Source organism: Rhinatrema bivittatum, chromosome 1, assembly GCF_901001135.1.
Source record: "Rhinatrema bivittatum chromosome 1, aRhiBiv1.1, whole genome shotgun sequence".
Classification (NCBI taxonomy): Eukaryota; Metazoa; Chordata; class Amphibia; order Gymnophiona; family Rhinatrematidae; genus Rhinatrema; species Rhinatrema bivittatum.
In genome coordinates, this window is record NC_042615.1 from 77,605,210 (window position 1) to 77,628,068 (window position 22,859).

Genomic DNA, 22,859 nt, shown 5'->3' on the forward strand with positions numbered 1-22,859 from the left:
ATGCATACTAATACCGGTATATAAAAGTTTTTAAATAAAATAAATAAATAAATAAATAAATAGATAGAACTGTCTAGTCTTATTTATTGACGACTACTCAATTATGTCTTACATAGCATAAATGTCAGCAGTTTATCCATCCAGCCAGCTCAGTCTAGATTCCTCCTCTCTGGTTCATTACCTACTTTGGGAAGATAAGTATATAAATTCCTACGCTTAAGCCATCAGATCCCTGCAACATCTTTCACTAGACCTCTATTCCTACCAATGCCCTCCATATCTGTCCCAAGCATGTCTAACTTCTGTCACAGGCTGGCCTCCACCATTTCCATTGATGGACTATTTCAGGCATTGTCTTCCTCTAATTCTTACAAAAGCAACGTTTAATCCAACATAGCTGGCAATCTTCCCGCATCTTAAAAGCTTCAGCATCTTAAAATTTGCCACATGGCACCTGCTGCTGCCCAAGCCCAGAAGGAAATGCCATAGCTCGTGGAGGCACAGGCCCGAGAAGAATCCCTGCAGCCAGTCCAGCAGGAAAAGTTCCAGCTGCCACTGCAACCAGCCCAGGGGTGAGAGGCGATGCTATTTCTGCTGCGAGAGGCCTGGAAGGAAAAAGTTGTGGCTGCTGTTAAAGCAAAAAATCCCAGCAGAAAAACGTGTTGCCACTGCGGAAGACCTAGGAGGCGGCACCACCACTGCCATTGTTGTTGGATGCCCAGTCCTGGGGGAAAAAAAAAACACCAAAAAACACATTACTGCCAATGGGAGGCCCAGGCCAGAGAAAAGCCTCAGTGCCTGGGCTGCCCTTGCCTGCCCTGAAGAACAGAAGGAGGAAAGGATGTATAGGTAACAGAAGGGAGGATATTTTTAATATAAGGTGAAGCCCTCTTACTGAGATAAAAAGACTATAAGAAGAATAAATGACAAAAGGTGGGTGGGCACCTTACAGACTAACCAATTTATTGAGGCATGAGCTTGCGAGGACTGATGACCTCTTGTCATTTTTGCTCAGACCAACACAGCCATCCCACTGAAGATCTATAAGAAGTATATTTGTCCTGCAGGCTGCACTTCTCTAAATTTTTCTATGCAACTTATTTCCTGTTTTTTGCTAGCTTTGTATTATATATTTAAAGACATTTGCAGGCAAGCCGGGGACAAGAAGGAATGGAGATGCTTGAAATTAAGTGTGGTAAACGTAGCAAAGCTCAGCTGCTATTGTTGACCGTCTACGGCCAGAATAGGCCTTGAATGCCCGTCACAAGAGACATGAGTAACCAGTCACAACTAACCTGGACGGACAGTTAAAACCACAAAGCAGTCAAGGAGTAAAACAGCATTTACCCTTTTCAAAGCATACTATGACGACTTAGTAAATCAGCAGGGAGTGGCCCCAAGTTAGCCATAGCCACAGGCATGCAATCAGAGGTGCCCAGCAGCAAATGGGCACCGCCCACAAAGCTAAGGTGGGACTGTCCTGCTTAAAAGTGTATAAATAATGGAGCACCACAACCAAGATCATCAAATCACAGCTGGACAACACTGGAGAGGGGGCCCATAACAACAGAGAAACCAGCCCTGCCAAAGCACTTGACCGGCCAGCAAGAAATTTAGCAGTTCATCTTAGAGGAACTCTTATTTTCTGTTTAGCGGTATGGAGCCAACAACACAGGTTAGAGAAAAAAAGGGGTGAAAGCTTTGACAATAAATCTTTCTGAATCCTTATTTCTTCCTCACTATTGTGTACCTAGTGAAGATGCCACTCTTTGCATCCAATCACTGAACTAATTCCTCATTCAATCTCGAATTCCCTGCTTACTTCCATACCATCCAGCATCCAGATCCCAACAAGAAAGTACATTCCATAGTGCTCACTTCAGTAGCTAAGAGGTGGAGGGAGTCCAGTCTATCTAGCTAGTGACTGTCAGTGCATGTGTCCTTCAGAAACTTGCCCAAACAATTGTCAAACAGATTCTCCGTCAACAAATTCCATAATTATTTGTGCACGGACTAAAAAAAAAAAAAAAAAAGGCTTTTTTAAAATCTGCTTCTATTTAGTTTTATGGAATGTCCCTAGTCCTAATATTATTTGAATGCATAACCCATAGTGCACACAATTTTATAGACTCCTCTCAGCCGTCTCTTCTCTAAGCACTAATCTGTTCAGCCTCTCTTCATCAGGGAGCCATTTCCATCCCCTTAATCATTTTTGTAATCGTTCTCTGCCTTTTTTTTTTTTTTTTTTTTAAGTTCTATTATATCTTTTTTGAGTGTTGGCGACCAGAAACACACACACAATACTCAAGGCATGGTCGCACCATGGATCAATACAGAGTCATTATTATAGTCCGAGTTTCATAGCATTAAAAAAAAAATATTAGGAATTACTCAGAAAGGAATAGAATCTATAATTCCTAACTTTCTACTTTCTTTTGTGGATGCTGCTGCATACTAAGCTGGTGATTTCAATGTATTGTGCAAAATGACTCCTAATACGGAGCCCAGCATTGCATATTTATAGTTAAGCATTTTTCCCCCCATGTGGATCATTTTCACTTGTTACATTAAAATTCATCCACCATTCAGCTGTTCGGTTCCTTAGTCTCAGAATATCCTCCTACACATCTTCAAAATCCATTATTGTTTTAACAACTTTGAATAATTTAGTCTCACCTGCAAATGTTATCACTGCGCTTACTGCTCTCTTTTCCAGATCATTTAATCAATCATTAAACCACACTGGCTCCAGAACAGATCCTTGGGGGAACACCTCTATTCACTATTCTCCTCCAGAACTGTTTACACCCAAGCTCCATTATTTAAATCAGTTACCCATCCACAACAGGATAATGCCTCCTATTCCGTGACTTTTTAATGGCCTGAAGAATCTCTCATGGGGGACTCTTTCAAATATCTAGATACACTATATCAACCAGCTCATCCTTATACACATAAGAAAATGCCATACTGGGTCAGACCAAGGGTCCATCAAGCCCAGCATCCTGTTTCCAACGGTGGCCAATCCAGGCCATAAGAACTTGGCAAGTACCCAAAAACTAAGTCTATTCCATGTTACCATTGCTAATGGCAGTGGCTATTCTCTAAGTGAACTTAATAGCAGGTAATGGACTTCTCCTCCAAGAACTTATCCAATCCTTTTTTAAACACAGTTATACTAACTGCACTAACCACATCATCTGGCAACAAATTCCAGAGTTTAATTGTGTGTTGAGTAAAAAAGAACTTTCTCCGATTAGTTTTAAATGTGCCCCATGCTAACTTCATGGAGTGCCCCCTAGTCCTTCTACTATCCGAAAGAGTAAATAACCGATTCGCATCTACCCGTTCTAGACCTCTCATGATTTTAAACACCTCTATCATATCCCCCCCTCAGCCATCTCTTCTCCAAGCTGAAAAGTCCTAACCTCTTTAGTCTTTCCTCCTAGGGGAGCTGTTCCATTCCCCTTATCATTTTGGTAGCCCTTCTCTGTACCTTCTCCATCGCAATTATATCTTTTTTGAGATGCGGCGACCAGTATTGTACACAGTATTCAAGGTGCGGTCTCACCATGGAGCGATACAGAGGCATTATGACATTTTCCGTTTTATTCACCATTCCCTTTCTAATAATTCCCAACATTCTGTTTGCTTTTTTGACTGCCGCAGCACACTGAACCGACGATTTCAATGTGTTATCCACTATGACACCTAGATCTCTTTCTTGGGTTGTAGCACTTAATATGGAACCCAACATTGTGTAATTATAGCATGGGTTATTTTTCCCTATATGCATCACCTTGCACTTATCCACATTAAATTTCATCTGCCTTTTGGATGCCCAATTTTCCAGTCTCACAAGGTCTTCCTGCAATTTATCAAAAAATATTAATAGATATGTAAGGCATGACTTCCCTTTGTTAACTCCATGTTAGCTCTTCCCCATTAAGTCAGGTCTGTATCCATATGCCCAATAATTCTGTTCTCAAGAATATCATCTACTATTTTGCCCCAAATATACATCAGGCTCACTGGTCTGTAGATTTGTTTGCCATAGTGGTGCCATTTTTTTTTAATTGACTTTACATTGCCTACCCTCCAGTCCTAAGGAATAGTGGCAGATTATAATGGTAGGTTATAGATTACCAGTAACAGGTCTGTAATGTCATATATGAGTGTTTTCAGAACTCTGGAATGAATACTATCTGGTCCTTGTGATTTGCGCTATAGTATTGAGCTTGTTAATTTGCTCTCATACGTCTTTGCAATATTTTGCTTCAGTTCCTATGAATCATTACCGTCAAAGAACAATTCTGGTGAGGGTATCTTCCCAACATTCTGTTCAATAAAGACTTAATTAAAAAATTAATTTAGTTTTTCGGCTATTGTCTTGTCCACCCCTGTTGCAAGTGCTTCCAACAGCTGGATTAAGCACTAAACACAGAGTCAGTAAAGCAGAGTAAAATACATGCAGAGCTTGCAAATATGAAGCTGTACATTAAGTTATATACATCACCTCCTTGAAACAAGCACATTATTGGATTAGTTTCTGCATTCTAGTAAGTCATATAATTTTTTTTTTTAAATGGAGCCCAGAAGACAGAAGCAAAAAACTTAATACTGACCTTTGACATATTTTAACATTCGGCTAACATTTGGCATATTTTTAGCATTCAACCAGCCTTGGCTATTTCCAAGGTCTGCTCAGTGCAAGCTTATTATGCTGCTGATATCTTTCTGCACTTCACCACCACCACTGGTCTGTCTCCACAGAGAATGCCCCCCCCCCCCCCCAAAAGCATCCCTAGTACCTCTTTTATTCACTGGTCACCTACTGGTGTAACTGACTCCTCCTCTGAAATTTGGGTTACAATCAATTCACATTTATTAATGGTGTTTCCTTACTTAGATCCATTACCTCACCTCCCTCTTCTTCTGTAAACATTAAGCAAAAGAACTTATTTCCAATGTCTTCCTTTTGCTGATCCTCTTCAGCAATCTCCTATCCCATTCTTTTACCAATTCTTCATCTCTCCTCCTTATGTCTATACAAGAATTTTTCTCCTCTTTTATCAGTTGGTCAGTTTTCTCCATTTGCACTATTATTAGCTCTCACTGCGTCTCTGTTTTTTTCCCCCAATAATTCAGCCTGTTCTCCTCTACCTATTTTTCTGTAGTTCTGAATGCTAACTTCTTTTATCTCCTTAGAGCAGTGGTTCTTAACCTTTTTTCTGTCAGATGATGCTCACATTCGTGACACATTGCAAACTACATTTAACAGCTATACTAAAAAAAAAAAAACCTAGATATTTTATTGTTGAAAATGATACAGGAGAAAGATAACATTCTTTAATTTCAGTAACTGCTTATAAAATATTAAATTGTAATCTTTGCTTACTGCATCAGTGAGAAATCTGGGACTGATATGCATATGCAGCACACAGTTTTTCGATCCAGACAAACTCTTATAAATTTCACCATCAACCTGGCTGGAGTTTATAAACAGCAGAATTAGGAAATTTCCCCTTTCAACGCACCATACAAAAATTATATTCAAATTCTAATATATCCTCAGTAATATTTCTCCTCCTCAGGGGAAATAGCCTAGTGGTTAGAGCAGTGGGCTACGAACCAGGAGACCAGGGTTCAAGTCGCTCCTTGTGACCTTGGGCAAGTCACATTACCCTCCATTGCCTCAGGTAAACTTACCCCCTCGTTTATCAAAATGTGCTAAGGCATTTTCGCATGTGTTAAGTGCTTATTTGAAAATGTATTATTTGCTTATTAGCAAATTTGAAAAACAGGAGGAGGAGTTAGGGGCGGGGAGCGGCTGGGTTAGCCAGTCTGTGAAGTGCTACTGCACAGACTTAACGTCGATTTTAACTACACCTTTTTCATTAGCGTTAAGCCGTGCAATAGCATGCATTACAGTTTTCTCGCATATCACGATGTCTCCTGAAAGGCCTGTTTTAGTAGATGTGAAGCTCCCGGAGCACCTAGCCATGGGGGGAGGAGAAGAAGAGAGAGAACATTGCACAAATCTCATCTTTGGGTGAGAGTTTCCTCACTCCGAAGGCCATCAAATCTTCACAAGAGAGCACCGTTCCATTCGTATGTCTCACATTTAATGTCAAAGTGGCCCCTAACTCCCTACACTAATACCTAAACCTCACCTCGAGTTTATTCTCACACATACACAAACAATGGTCCCCCAGTGGTTGAATGCAGGAAATACATCAGGTCTGGCACTTATTGCAAAGTCTGAAAAAGGTTTTCACAATTTGCACTACCTTAGCTCTTCGCATAGGTAATTAGCACAAATTGCGATAAACTGTATATTAGCATAAACCACGCCCCTTTTGCTATCATATGCAATACTTATCGCATTTTGATAAATCCAGGCCTTAGATTGTAAACTCTCTGGGGATAGAGAAATACCTACAGTATCTGAATGTAAACCGATGTGATATCTCAGACCGAATGTCGGTATATAAAAATAAATAAAAATAAATAGTAGTACTTCAAAATCCCTTCCCTTTCAGTCACTTTGTGAAACACCATGAAAACCTGCTAAAAAGACATTTAGAAATTATATAGCATATCAGCCATACCATAAGAGTATTAACAGCCAGGACTTGAACAGCAGCAGGACTGCAAATATAGAAAAAAGTACACTTATTATTGGAAAAACAAAGCAAGCCAGACTGCTCTACATTCCAACCAAAATCTAAATCCTAGTTAGCAGAATCCCTCACCTCTGCCAAACACGTAGAATGCAGACTGACTCTTATCTAATACAGAATAAAAGACCCTAAATTATAAACAAGCACACAGAGAAAAACCAAAACTCCAAGAAGCATGGGGGAAGGGGAGGTGCGGCGGGAAGGCGAGGCAGGATACAGCGTGCCTGCAACATTTCTGGCTTGGACTGGTGGTGGCAGTGATTGCCAGAGTTGAGGAAAAAGCAGCAACAGGGAGCGGTGATGAGGAATTTTAAGTACCGGGCTCCTGACTCTGCAGTCTCCTCAAGCAGCAAGCACCTGTGGCTGTTATAGGAAGCAGAGGCTTGCTATGTCACATTTTTTGGTGACACACCTTCCACCCCTTGGTGACACACACTGATTGAGAATCACTGCCTCAGAGAAGCATATCAGTTTCTTCCTTTTTTTTTTAATTTGCTAACTTTCCTGAGTTTGTTTAATTAGATTTAGCTCAAAGGCAGTAACATTCCACTGCCATAGCTATTTTCTTGTCTCCAGCGGGCTTCTGCCGACCAAAGTTCCTCTCACCTTCAGCTCTCGAAATTCCAGCAGGGTCTCCTCAACACTATTACTCATCACCTTAGTCAGCTCGGTTAAAGCTCAATACCCTAGCCTTAGCATGGTTCAGTTCAGGTCAGAATTTAAAACCGTACTCCCTGCCTTGGGAGGGCACTTGTTCTCAAAGACAGATTTTGCAGATTAACTGGAATGTACTAAATCTAGAGAAGTTTTAGGATAAAATATAGGTAGTGTTTTTTTCTGTAGAAGCTGCTAAAATATTGTGAGATAGTTTGTTCAAAAGATGGCTGGTTGTCTGCCTCATGGTCATTAACCTCATCCTGAGGTGTTTCAGTACATTTGACATGTAGAGTTTTAATATTTCAGAATACTGCACTCCCACCCACCCCCTTTCTCTGCATTTCCTATATCCATTGTTTTCTGGGTAGAGATTTAATTTTTTACTTATTCACTAATCAAATAAATTGGTTGTCTTCCATCAACCTCCACCTATTAACTTTCTCAGATTAAACACTGACTATTTCATAAGAGGCCTCATTAAAATTCAAATTTTACTCAAATTCAACATCCTTTTCTCAAATTATTCCAACTATAATCACCAACTTTATTTCTTCTCTGTGATAGTTGTGCTATCTCAGCTCAAAACTTAAGGGGAGTTTTTTTTTTTTTGCCTCTTTTCTGTCCATCTTTAAGTAGACTGCAAGCTCCAAGGAGTATGGACTGACGTCTCTATGCAGTGCTGCATATATCTGATATATGCTATACAAATCATAATAATAATATCGAACCATATAATACAATGATGACTACAGCTTATGTTTCCACCATGAAGTCAGCAACACTCTCTCCATTCAATTAGTACATTTCTTTCAAAATTCTAGTGCTTAAGTTGTCTTTTTTTGTTTTGTTTTTTTAATAGCAATATGATAGTTTTAGACTTGGAGTGTACCATACAGCAATGGCAGAGCTGTTTACCACCATCGGGCAGCAGCAAAGAGAATCAAACTGAAGCCACAGACCCTGCACCAGCACAGTTGGAAGAGGGAAAGGTAGAGGAGTCAGTCCCTTGCTTCCGTTTTCACATCTCTGCTATGCTGTGAAACAAAAACCAGCAATTTTCTAAATACCCATTTTATCATTCACCATAGTGCCCTTCTATCTAAAAATAGTGAATGTTATTGAAAATGATTTTGCTTTCTTTCTCAATTCTCCCTTTAACGTCTGATGAATATTTATATTAATTTCGGGGAGACATACTTTTTCCTCTGGGACAGTTTTGTTTTTGTTTTTTTGGGTTTTTTTAAACATCTCACTGCTCCAACTGTCAAGGAAAAAAAAATTAACCCAAATTCAATCGCTACCAAACAGCCAAACTATCTCTGATAGGCAGAGCAACAAGTTTTGAAGTGAGAGAATATTAAAATGTCTGCATTATGAAAGCCAGTTTACACGGGCTTCATTTTTCTTTTTAGATTTAACATTCTGCTGTATAACCTTCACACCTATATACCCACCTGCAAGAACTTCAATTAAAATTTCAATCCACAGCCACTAGGTACAAATCTCACAATTTCACATCCTGGCAACCAAATCACATCCTCCCAAATAAATTCACCAGTTATGGAGCAATTGAATAAGGAATGTGTATGTTTCATAAAATGCCAGATAGGGGAAAAAGTACAGGAAAGTGGCCCAGTTTCGGCACTGCTCATTTAGCCATGCTAGATCAAACCACACAATTCCTCAGTCTCCAGCAAAGATTAGGGCAGCAGCATCTATGTTTCTCTCAATTCCTATGACACTCAGTATGCCTGGTGAGTGAAAATATACAGTGAAGACCACGATCGGCCTAAAGAGGATATAACTTGTCACAATCTGGCACATAATCAGATTGGAACAACCAGGGGCACGCTTTGAGCATAGTTTTTGTCATCTCCGATCCGACAGTGCAGGCACATCACATTTTACTGCAGGAGCGGACCATGACGACCAAGAAGCATGCAAAGAATGGCATTCACTTGCAGCGAGCAACCTAATTGACTGAGGACATGCACAAATGCCATAAATGAAGTCTGTGAACACGTTTTATTGCATACATTCCCTTTCAAAGAGCAAGGTTGTGTATAACAGAACAGAAAAGGGACTGCGAGCTTTTCAAATCATGAACAGCATTGCTAGACTGTGGCAGCAATTTTGTAATTCAGTTAAAATTGATACACACTAGCTCAATATTAGATGACAAAATGCTCTGTTAATAAACATAATGCTATTTATTTATTTATTTATTGTTCTGCCCAGCACAGACCTCCTGCAAGGGGAGAGATTTTAATTTCATATCCATGCCCATGCAATCTCTTCTAAGATGCCAATTAATGCCCAATTAGGAAGGTGGAGTGTTTAGTTTGTCCACTGGGAACTAGACTAAGACCACTGACTTCTGTCACAGAGGTCACCTTCTTAAGCCCCTATCAACCTAAGCCAGGTGAACTGGTGATCTACAGGTGAAAACTTCAGTAAGTCTCTGCCATCCAATCCCCTTCATGTTTTCTGTTTTAAAACAGTCCATTTCAAAATTTACCCCACTTATTTTCACATCAAATGTTATTTTGAGGGAGCCTAGCAGTTTCGTCCTGCTCCTTCAAATTTCCAGCAGCCTGTGCTGCACAAGACTTCATTCAAAATATTATTTTTCTCATGATAAAATGATACTTACTCGTGGGACAATTCTACAAACAAGCAAGCAAAAAATTTATATAAAGCAGAGGCTGCACCAAAAGTTGTTTTCTGGGAATAAATAAAGCCAGAAGCCCAGCTCCCTGTGTAATATAAGAACAGATTGCATTCTCGGTTTTAGGATTTAAAAAAGTTCTCAACTGGACATGGCCTGCAGATTGGCTGTGCTGCCCAAAGCTGTTTCATATCTAAAAATCTTTGACAGAAAAAAATGTATCAAGGATATTTGAGAAGAAATAATTGTCACGCTGGTGTTGCCATTTATTTCTACCAGAAAAATAAGACTTAAAAACTATCCACCCATGGAGAGAACCCAACTAGTTGACTCATTAGGAGTGGAGAAGTAGCCTAGTGGTTAGTGAAGCAGACTACAAACCTGGGAAGTCAGAGTTCAAATCCTACTTGTGACCTTGGATAAGTCACTTGGTCCTCCATTGCCTTAGCTACAATCTTAGGGACTCGGTTACTAAATATTTTTCCCATAAACACAACATGGGAGAAAAGCCTTAGATTATAAACCCAGTGGGGACAGGGAAATGTAACTCATCATAAGCTACCAATGAAAAACCATATGCTAAATTAAAAAAAAAAAAGAAAAAACATAAGAAAACAAAAATAAATTTAGATCTTAAACAGAGTTTAAGCATCATTAAAATTAAGGGATCTCATTCTTTTATTCCAAAATAAAAAGGCACCTATTTTATTTCAGGTGGCAAAAACTGTAATAGCGTTTTTAATTTTGTATGTATAATGTTACCCACACTGAACTGTTGTGAATTTGTGGGCTATACGATTTTAAAATAAAATAAATAAAAGAAAGCATGGCATAAGCTTAGAGGATCCTTAGTTGCTTAAGAGTGGAAAGTACAACCTAGCAACATGCCCAATTCAACAAGGCATGTTGGCAAAGAGGTGACTATGAATTATTAGATGTCCTAGCAGTAACAAAGGCATCCATGTGGCCAGATATATCTAGCAGGCTTGATGATAGAATCAACTAGCAGCTGGGTCCATCAGGCAGACTGCAAGTGCTGTAATAATTAGAAGTGCTAGTGGAAATATGGGAACTCACATAGTCGGGTTTGTTTGGCAGGCTCTGCAAAAGAGCTGGGAGCCTCGCTAGTAATGCCAGCTATTTAGATCATAAAGTTCTGTGATCATTGTTATGTACTTATCTAACTGTATGTGATTTTATTTAAATTTGTTAAGTAATCTGATTATGTATGTGCCTTATGGTTAGGGACCCCTGTTTTCCTATGGCAGTTTTTGCAAAATTCTGCAGCAAAAGTCAGTAAATTCAACAGGCGAGTCCCTCTCACGGGCTAAATCGTAAAACAGAACCGGATCCTCGTGAAGAACTGGCCTCTGCTGCAACAGATCCATGAGCGGCGGAAGATGAAGGGGGTCCTCCATCAGGAGTCTCCGTAAATCCACATACCACGGATGCCTGGGCCAATCCGGAGCCACCAGGAATACTAGCCCCCTGTGGAATTCGATTCTGCGAATGACCCTGCCCAGTAAGAGCCACGGAGGAAAGGCATAAAGCAACTCGTCTTCCAGCCAGACTTGTACAAGAGCATTGATGCCCAGGGACTACGGATCTCTCCTGCAACTAAAGAATCGAGGAACCTTCACATTGCGAGAAGTCGCCAGCAGGTCCAGGGACGGAAGGCCCCAGTGATCCACTATCAGTTGAAATGCCTCAGTGAACAACACCCATTCTCTGGGGTCCAGACTTTCCCTACTAAGAAAGTCTGCTCGTATGTTGTCTTTTCCTGCGATGTGAGAGGCTGAGATCATCTGAAGATGTCCTTCCTCCCATTCCATAAGTTGGTATCCTTCCTGCGACACATGCTGACTCGTTTACTCCCTGTCTATTGATGTAGGCCACCGCCATTGCATTGTCAGGCATCACGTGGACCGCTCGACCCAGTAGTCTGTGGCTGAACTGCAAGCACGCCAATCTGACCGTGCTTCCAGGCGACTGATGTTCCAGAGAGCCTCTTTGGCCATCCAATGCCCCTGGGCCGTCATTTCCTGACAGTGAGCTCCCTAACCCTGGAGACTCATCAATCATGAGCACCAACCAGTTCGGGGAGGACAAGGAAATTCCCTCTCTCAGATAATTCTCCTACAACCACCACTGGAGGCAAGAACAGATTTCCGTCGGCAAGTGGAGCCAAACCAAATAGTCCCGAGACTGCAGGCTCTGAGTCAGCAGTGAGCGCTGAAAAGGATGCATATGCGCCCTCACCCATGGCACCATTTACAGGGTTGCCGCCATCAAGCCAAGCACCTCTAGATACCTCCACACCGTTGAGCAGATCGTGTTCACCAACTGACGCACCTGAGATATCAACTTTTGAATCCGTTCATCCAATAGAAAACACCTTGCCCAGCCTCATGTCGAAATGAACTCCCAGATGTTCCAATGACCGAGAAAAGCGGAGACTGCTCTTGGCCAGGTTCACCACCCAACCGAGCTCCTGCAGCAAGGAAGTCACCCTGTTGGTCACCAGATTGCTCACTGCCAAAGACTTGGCCCGAATCAGCCAATCGTCCAAGTATGGGTGTACCAGGATCCCATCTTTTCTCAACACTGCTGCCACGGCCACCATGACCTTGGAAAATGTTCTGAGGGTGATGGCCAGACCAAAGGGCAGCGGCCGAAACTGATAATGGTGACCCAGCACCACAAAGCGCAGAAAGCAGTGTCCAAATGGATGGGAATATGAAGGTAAGCCTCTGACAGATCCAGGGATGTCAGAAACTCTCCCAATTGTATGGCCATTAGCACAGATCGTAAGGTTTCCATGCATAAATGAGTCACCCACAGATGCCAGTTAACACTCTTGAGGTCCAGGATGGGAAGAAAGGAACCTTCCTTCTTGGGCACAACAAAATAAATGGAATAGCGTCCTGTATTTTCCTAAGACGTAGGCACAGGAACTACAGACCTCAGCCAGAGGAGCCTCAGAATCATAGCCTCCACTGCAGGGAGTGGCAAGGAAACACCATGAACACATCCCAAGGAATACTGCGAAATTCCAGCACATAGCCTTCCTGTATCACTTTCAAGACCCATTGATCTGATGTGATCTTCACCCACCTAAAAAAAAAAAAAAAAAAAAAAGATAGGCGTCCCCCTATCTCCTCCACCCGAAGGTGGGACGGCAAAGCTTTATTGAGAAGCTCGGAATGGTCCGCCACCCTAGCCAGCTACTCTCCTGGACTGTCTGGGACAAAAGGACTGAGACCTACCAAAAGGCCGTCCTCTGAAAAGTCGTATTTCTGAAGGGATGAAAATGCTTGGAACTCCTGAGACAACCCCTCATAGAAAAAGGGCACTACAATTGCTTATCCTCCTGTAACTGGAGATTCACCCCACTTACTGGCCAGCTTTTCCAACTTGCTCCCAAACAAGAGTGAACCTTTAAAGGGCATTTTTGTTAAGATTAGCCTTGGAGGTTGCGTTAACTGACCAATTCCGCAATCATAGCTGACACCTGGCCACCACTAACGAAGCCACTCGTCTCTCTGTGGTACAGACTAAATCACAGCTCGCATCTGCCAAAAAGGTGGCAGTGGGTTCCATAACTGCTCTGAAATTCACCTTGGAATCATCCACTTCCTGAGAGAGAAGCAAACAAGAATGTGCCACAAGAGTGCAACAGGAAGCAATCTGCAAGGTCATCACCACTGCACCAAAGGCCTACTTAACTATAGTCAGATTGAATCTATCATGCACATCTTTCAAGGCCTCTCTTCCCTCCCTCCACGGGGATAGCCATCCGCTTAGATATGGAGCATACAAGCCATTTCACCTTGGGAAAATGCAAACGCTCTCTCACAGCTGGATTCAGAGGGTATAGGACTTCCAATACCCAACCCCTTATGAAATTTGCCTCCAGGGCATTCTATTCAAGATCAATCAACTCTTGAATGGCATCCATAACAGGAAAAAAGCAAGAGGCTTTATGCAAGGAAACCAAAATGTGATGATTCTTTGGCTCAGACAGAAAATCTGCCCCAGGCATTGAAGATGCTGGGAGATCAGGGCCGGTAGCTCATCTCTATGAAAGAACTGTAACATAGATACGGTTCCAAACCAGGAGGAATTTCACCATCTTTCAAGGCATCAGGATCTGCCTCATCCATGCCATCCAGGTTCCCACCAGGACACCCATGGCAAACCAAGGCACACCTGCGAAGAAGCCAGTCAAGGGAGTACCAAGATCTGGCGCACTTCCAGCCACAACTGTAAAAAGACCATCATCAGAATGAGAGGATCCAGGCTTGACAAAATCCGAGTAAGACAACTCTCCCTGAGCATCCAAACAGCACTGACACAAGTTGGGAAACAGGTCAGGCTGAGAAGCCCTAATATGACAGGCAACACAAAGAGAAAGGCGCTTAGGCTTCTTGTTTACCAGTACCATAAGTGACGATAACTGCGTTCAAATGGCCCACGCTTAAAAAACTGTATGCACGGAGAAAGTGACGTCAGCCAAGCTGATGGCAGCTTAGCTTTTGAGCTCCCTCAATACCCGAAAGAAATCTGAATTTAAACTACACCAATTGAATTCGCTATCCTTATTTTCTTGAAGTATTGCCCCGCGGAATAGATCCAGAGATGGCATGGAAGAAAAAAATCTATTGATTTTCAGCGATTCTCTTACCATAGACTGTCTGAGTCGGAGATGCAGGAATCGGAGCATGCGAAAGAGGCCGAAATGGCTGAGGGACAGAGCGAGATAGATGATGAATTTAATATCACAGCGGAAGAGGCTCCGACGCGATCAGACTTCAGGAATTGGTTTTGTGCACTTAGACAGGACCTAAAAAGTTACAAGCAAGAAGTCCACGACATGTTGGATGATTTCCGTGAAGAGCTGAGCCAGATGGGAAATAGAGTGGACGAGCTCAACAATCGCATGGAGAGCCAAATTGAGATCTCTAAAACACTACAAGATACTTACCAGGAGTTACAAGAAGAAAATCAAATGATGAGATCTAAATTGGCCGACCTAGAGAACCGATCCCGGAGAGGCAATCTCCGGTTTCGCGGGATACACGAGATTGAGGAGAATAAGGACTGTGACGGCGTGGTAAGAAGATTTTGTCAATTTATAATTTAATCTGAAGGGACTGATGAATCTACTCAGCAACCGACAATAAAACTTGACCTGGCGCATAGAGTGCTGCGACAGACCAGGGCAAATGTTCCTCATGATATCATAGCGTGTTTTCACGATTATTCGCTGAAAGAAAAAATTGCAAATATGGCGCGAAAACAGACACGCTGGTCTTGGGAAGGACAGGAAGTCTCGGTTTATGCTGACCTTTCGCAGGCGACTCTGCAAAATTGTCAAGAGTTACGTGACTTAATGTTTTCTTTGCGCAAAAACTGAGTTAAGTATCGTTGGCTGCACCCGTTCGGGCTTACCTTTATGTGGGACGGGAAAGCATTGCAAATCAAAACAGCCCACGAGGCGGCGGCCATTTTGAGTGATAAGGGCTATAGTCCCTCAACCAGTCCAGGACACGGGGCATGTAAAATAAGCGCTTCGGTTCCAAATCCAAGATGGCAACGAGTAGGCACTCGAAATAGCAGATTGAAGAGGAACTCGGATTCCATGGCACAAACAGGGAGTGCGACATGAATTTACTGAAGTGGATCTTATTATATCGGGGTAGTCTATGCAGCTGTTTATAAGTGGATACAAACAGCCATATAACATGAAGTAGTTGAGCTATATACTGAGTATGCCTACATTATTCTGTTTATTAATGTTTGATTTTATATTTCTCTAAGCAATCTGTTATGGTTAGCTAATTGTGTGGTGTATATTTTCTACAAGAATCGGGTATTGGGGGATGCAGAGATGGCTAATAATCTTCCTCCAGAGTATAAGGAGTACAGATGTGCAGGGAGGTAATAGCAGATCAACCGGGAGGGGAGGGGGGGGTGGGGGAAAGTATTTCTATGGGCACAGGGCACTGGAGTCAGAAGGAAATGAATGTTGTGTTTATATACAATGTGGGTTTTCATGATTCCTTCATACAGATGTTTCATCCTTTTCCATGTTTTCTTTGTGGATCATACCGTCCAATTTCGTTGATAAATCTTGATTTAAAGATTCTCGCAAAAATATAAGCAGGGCGCATAAATAAATACATCACCCAGTTGATCCATCAAGACCAAGCTGGGTTTATTCCCGGATGGCTAGCTCGGGATAATATTCGTAAGCTCATAAATCTGATGTGGATAGCTCACTCCAATAAAGATGAGTCTCTTTTCTTATCAATCGATGCTGAAAAGGCATTCGATATGGTGCGCTGGCCATTTTTATTTAGGATACTGGAAAAAATGGGATTTGGGTCATATTTTTGTACTTGGTTAACAAAACTATACGACAAACCTAAAGCGTGCTTGAAAATCAATGGGGGATATTCCAATTATTTCACTGTGGGAAGAGGGATGAGGCAAGGGTGTCCTTCATCTCCCACGTTATTTGCTTTGTTTCTGGAGCCGCTGGCCATCAATATCCGCAGAAACGGACACATAAAGGGATTTAAGGTGGGACGGGACTCATAAGTTGTGTCTCTTTGCTGATGACATTATGTTTACAGTTCAGGATCCAGATGCCTCCCTTACCCATATCGAGAAAGAGATTCAGCAGTTTAGTGATGCTTCAGGTTTCAAAGTTAATTGGGAGAAATCGGAAATTCTTAACATTACCTGTATGCCAGACACAGTCACTTCTCTTCGCTCGACACACCCATTTCGGTGGGCTACTCATAAGCTTAAATATCTCGGCATCTATCTATCTCAGAATCCTGGTGAGTTGTTTCACCTGAACTACGATCCCCTAATTTCTAAAATATTTAAAGACCTCGATATATGGTCTAGGTTACCGTTATCATGGCTCGGATGTATAGCTACTATTAAGATGAATATTCTCCCAAAGCTCTTATATTTGTTCCAGGCACTACCTATTTCATTACCTACAACTCAAATCCACAGATGGCAGAGGAAAATTTTCAGCTTCATTTGGAAGCGTAGACCTCCCAGAGTCAGCAGAGTTGTACTCTTCTTGCCGAAACTGAGGGAGGTCTGGGGGTCCCAAATCTGCTCTGGTACCATGCAGCAGCGCAATTGCGACCCTTGGTAATTTGGCACGATTCTAGAGAACCCAAACACTGGGCACAAATAGAGCAGCATCACTTAGCGAGTATACCATTTGGAGCCATTCCATGGCAACCCAGAAAAACATGGAGAGAATGCACTGCAATGCTGTCGACGACCAGATCAACTATGCATTATTGGGATTAAATGGAAAGGGAGAATTATGGGAAATAAGGAATACTGCCATTTAACACATCTCTTTCATAATAGGAACTTTTTACCAAGTGCTTTGGTACGGTCTTTTGAGACATGGAAGGCCAGAGGTCTGACTTGCTCGGAACATATTTGGAGGGGAGATAATTTTATCCCCTTTCACGTATTGTGCAGGGAATTTGGGTTACCTGATAATGAAGTCTTGACATACAACCAGATCTCTCATTTTTACCGAAGTCTTAATGTGACCAAAGTTTTGAGATTGGGAAAATCTCTTTTTGAAGGGTATTAATAGTAAATTAATATTCAAACTGTATAATTTACTTAATAAACCACTATCACCGACACCCTCCTTTAAAAAACAATGGGCAAGAGATTTGCAGTATGAAATGGAGTCTGATGCATGGAACAATATATATATTCACATCAGTAAAGCGTCCATCTCATCAACCATAGTTGAAAATGGGTACAAGTTTTTATATAGGTGGTACTACCACTACTGAACGACTACATAAGATGGCATTCCTTGAATCAGATCACTGTTGGAGAGGGTGCGGGGTGACGGGTTCCTATTTGCATATGTGGTGGTCTGGCGACCGTATCCACCCATTGTGGACTGGTATACAAAACTTGATTTCTAAAATTTTGAATGCCAAAGTGGACATATCGCTGGACTATGCTTTACTACACAGTATACAGGGAGCAACAGGGATGTCGGCACATCCCTTCTGTCTTCAGGCCTGTATTGCCATTCGAATGGAGACTGCCCACCCATGGAAGTCGACTAAGGGTCCGCACATCAGGGATGTGATACGAAGGCTGGACTCTGTGTGTACCATGTCTAAGATTACAGCGGCTAAACGACAAAACTTACAGGTCTTCTATAACACCTGGGAAGCTTTTCTGAAATGGTGAGGATTACAAGATAAGACAGTATACTAAAGGGAGAGGAACTCCAGGAGAGATATGCATATAATAGAATCATAGAGGAGAGATATTTATCATATCATTTTATTATATCTTCATTGCATAAACCTGATTCAATTGTGCCGGGGAGAAGGAGGGGGGGGGGGGGTATAAGTGTATCTTTTGGTATTGTAATCTTTTGAACCAGTTGTTTCAAATATGCTGTTATGTTTAATACCAATAAAAATTATAAATTTCAAAAAAAACCCTGCATGCCTCAGTAATAAGCACAGCAAGGCGCAAGCAGTACCAGTACACCCCACTGGAACATATTAACACATTCAAAAACGTTATGCACACGAAAATCATGCCTAATGTAGCATGCACTGCGCATACAGACGTCCTGAAGTGGGCAGTAAACACGCACAACAGCATGCGAAAACACCGCTGCGGCCTACCATGCTGTGCACAGGAGAAAAGCCTATTACGGGGCCTAGCCCACCAGGGCTGCTCAACCCACCAGACTGCCCCACTTCCCCTAATTCCAACAGGAGCGGGAACAGCGTCGGGATGCCGAGCACAGAGATCGAAGGAAGGCCTAAAAATCACCTGTCTCTGTAGGAAAAACTTTTTTTTTTTTAAACTTACCGGAACTCAGTGCTTACCAGCTGAATACAGAGATGGTCTCCAGTTGCAGTGGGAGACGGCATCTGCCATCACTGCCGTGCTCGGCCTCCTACATCCGCTACCTTTCGGCTGTACAAGCAGATAAGTCCACGCCGGGAACTGGCTACTGGATAGGCACACCTCTGAGGGCCTACAGAAATCACCTCAGGAATTCTTAACTGGGGGAGGGACCTTTAGGTATCACCGCAGGAGAACGGGGCTTTCATTTCTCAATTTAAAATTTTCCTTTCAAAATTCACAGCAATCCTCATAGGGAGATGCACACCCACCATCTGCTGGAGACAGAGAATACTGGCAGGCTGGGGTCACTACAGGGCTATATATACTGTGACCTCAGCTTGCTCTGCATCTGCTGGCAGGGGAGCATAACCCACTTGTTCCGAGTCCATCTGTCTATACACTACTAAAGTAGCACATACTGCTCAGAAATCTGATGAACTGGAGACTGCAGAGGGCCAATTGAAAAAAAAAAAAAAAAAAAAAAAAAAGACAAGGAAAAAAGAGACTAGGATAGAGAATTGCATGTGTTAAACTCCAGCAAAATGCAGGAAACTTTAGGAGAATGTGTAAGAGAAGTATAATGAAAGAAAAAATAGGAAAGAATGAAAGAGGGGAAGTAACAAAAGGAGAAGGAATTACAATACAAAGCAGAAACTGTTCAAAGCAAAGATTGGAAAATGATTTCACTGTTGAAAATAAAATAAAATTCAAAATAGATTCAGCTGGAATGCAACAAAACCAATAATACTGCATCAAATTTTATTTCTTTTAATGCCAAATATGGTACATTCTATTACTTACACAGCCCAAAAGATATGCACATAGGCAAAAGCTATGCACCAAGGGGTAAAGATGAATGGTAACACTGTCTACCCTGATAAGAGAAGGATCTTGACCTGGAAATGAAGATTCAGAACAGCAGCACCAGGACCAGATAAACCAGAGGATAAATCAAGATTATTGCAATCTAAGACTTGTTAAAACATCCCATATTTTACCAGACTGAACTTCCTTGATCCATAATCCTGACGATTAAAACATCACACAGTCTATAAGACCTAAATAATGGACAGAGATTCTGCTTGCAATATTTTGAGTCATTTCTACTAATGAAATGCCAGTGCTGCTCATCACTGTCAGATAACAAATACCCTGCTAATTAAATGTCTTAGGGTGACAGCATGGGTATCTAAAAATATGGCAAGGGCAATTATCTGATCATGCCTTCTCCTGCAGTAACTATCAATTAGTTTCCAGTCAGTCATGAAAAGTGAATGTCTCTCACTGCAGAAGTGATTCTCCTAGAACTGTACTAGTGGAGACGTCTGTATCAATGTTGTCAAGGATATAGATGTTCGGTAAATAATTATTTCCTGTGTTGTCAACCTGGTGGCCTAAGCACTCAAGTGTCCAGACAGAAAATATATCTTGCACATTTTCATTTGATTACAAAATGCAGCTCACTGACAGGAAAGACGCAATGTCTATAGGATAAAACTAGTGGGCTGTAAGGAGAAAGAGTTAACACAGAATCCACGAGTATGTTAAAACCACAAACCTGTCCGAGGAGGAACTTTTTTCCCGAGCTTCTGGAGGACCAACATTCATTTTAGCTGCTACTTTAATCTGGGCAGGATTCAGACCACCACTCTGGGCAGATTGGTCCGCCTGTATATTTTCTACAATGTGTCGCCAAGCACCGGCAGGTTTGTCGCGTGCTCCCGGTCTCTCCCGCTGCTCTTCCTTCCCTGCTGCCGTTGCCGCCGGGCTATCAGCCCGTTCAAGGCCAGTGGGAACGGCAGCGGTGCTAAAGGAAGCTGTAGCACCCGCGGCAAACCTTTGCTTCTTCCCGCGCGCGCGCGCGCGCGCGCGCCCCCCCCGTAACCCGGAACAGGAAGTGATACGCGGTGCGCGGGAAGGAGAAAGGCCGTGCCGCGTGGAAAAATAGCAGCAGCGGCGGCGGCGGCAGCATCGGGCCCCAGAGCAATGGAAGCAGCCGGTAATCGGGAAAGGAGAACAGCATGAGCCTCCCGCGGCCGATGGGATTCATCTTTCTTGGCCTGCGGGGGCTGGAGGAGAAGGAGGAGGAGGCTGCTGCAGCTACCATTTGTGCTGGGGGGGGGGGAGAGGAAGAGAGAGAAGCAGCCAGCCAGCCAGTGAGTGTGTAAGTGAGAGAATGTGTGTGTGATTGAGAGAAACTGGTCAGAGAGCTGATGTGTGTGTATATGTGAGAGACAATGAAAGTGACTGCTCAGGGAGATGACTGATGTGTATGTGAGAGTGTGAGACATTAGTCAGGGAGGTGACTGAGGTGTGTGTGTGAGAAAAAGCATGGAAGTGAGAAATCTGGGTATGTGAGAAAGCATGGGAGTAAGAAGCCTGATGTTGTGTGTGTGTGTGTGTGTGTGTGTGTGTGAAAGAAAGCATAGGAGTGAGAAGCCTGATTATCAGGCCGATACAGTAAAGTGCAGCCGCGGTTATCCTGCTTCTATCCCGCTTTCTACTCTCAATTTGGCCTCATTAGCCCAACCCGCGATTCACTATCCCTTTTAACCCATCCTTACCGCATCTTTAAATCAACGGATGCCCCTTTCCACCCACAGCATGTATATGAGATGTAAACGATCGGATTAGCTATTCCTCCCCATTCAGTAACGCGCGCCCTGACTATCGCCTTTTTAACCTGCAGTGTAGCCGCGCGTTTAACCTGCTAATTTACCGCCTACCCCTACCCCTGCGTTAGGCAGGGGTAAGGGTAGACGGCAAACTTTCCCCCAAAGGAAAACCTAAAATCCCCTCCTCCCGAAGCGACTCGACATGTAAAATATGTGAATAAGTGTAACCAACTTACTTTTTGTTTCTTTTTCAGCCTTCTCTGCCGTCCTCCGGAGGGGGCAGCCGGCGGCGAAAGCAGCTTCCAGCGGCCCCCGCCGGCGAAGACGGACGAACGCACGCCCGTAGTGCACGGGCGCTCAAGCCAGCGAAAGCACATGGACAGGCGTGCGTGACCTCATACGTCATGATTATGGGAATGAGAAGCCTGTGCATGTGAAGAGATTGAGCATGGGAGTGAGAAACCTGTGTGTGTGTGTGTGAGACACAGCATGGGAGGGAGAAGCCTGTATATCTGAAAGAGAACATGGGAGTGGGAAGCCTGTGTGTGTGTATGTATGAGAGAGATCAGGTGACTGGGTGTGTTTGTGTGTGTGTGTGAGAGAAAGAAAGTGATTATGAGAATGAGAACAAGCATAGGAGTGAGAGACTGGTGAGTGTGTGTGAGACAGAGAAAGTGATTATGAGAGTGAGAAGCCCATATATGTAAGTAGAACAAGGAATGGGAAGCCTGTGTGTGTGTATGGCATGAGAGAAACTGTTCAGGAAGGTGACTGGTGTGTGTGTGTGTGTGTGTGTGTCAAAGACTGTTTGGGAGATGATTGGTGTGTGAGAGACAGAAACTGGTCATGGGGGCATGACTGGTATGGTGTGTGTGTGTGAGAGACATGGGCCCTAAGGAAGAGGACCATGAGTATAGAGCTTAGCCACTACTGCTGCTTCTGGTGTGTGCTACGGCCTGCATGGAAGAGGAGTAGGAGAGCTGCTGGAGGGGGCTAAGTAAAGGTGGCTTTTTAAGTTTATTTTTCTTGATTGTCTGCCATTTTAATTATTTAATATTATGTGATGTGTCTGCTTTTTTGAAATATTTTATTGATGTTTGGAGAATTTTTAATAGTTTTTATGAGTTTTTAATTGTTGAATATTATTCTGTTCATAGCTGTTTTGAAACATTTATTCTGCTTATTAGTATAGTTTTACAATTATTTCTGTATTGGGATCTATAGCTGCTTGGCTAGTTCAGTTTTCCTAATAAGAGGTGTATTGGTTTTTAGGGCCTGATTTAATATTTGTAGTGT

The 22,859-nt window shown here is 42.6% G+C and overlaps 1 protein-coding gene across 1 annotated transcript in view; it reads right to left on the reverse strand.

Annotated features, from left to right (window-relative positions):
* The window catches only part of NAF1 (nuclear assembly factor 1 ribonucleoprotein), a 344,209-nt gene extending 323,367 nt beyond the window's left edge, over positions 1-20,842 (reverse strand). Inside the window, exon 1 of the mRNA XM_029618509.1 lies at positions 20,507-20,842. Within this exon, the coding sequence (XP_029474369.1) occupies positions 20,507-20,556 (50 nt within the window). The 5' untranslated portion in view covers positions 20,557-20,842. The remainder of the gene's footprint in view (positions 1-20,506) is intronic.
* Between the last annotated feature and the right edge of the window lie 2,017 nt (positions 20,843-22,859).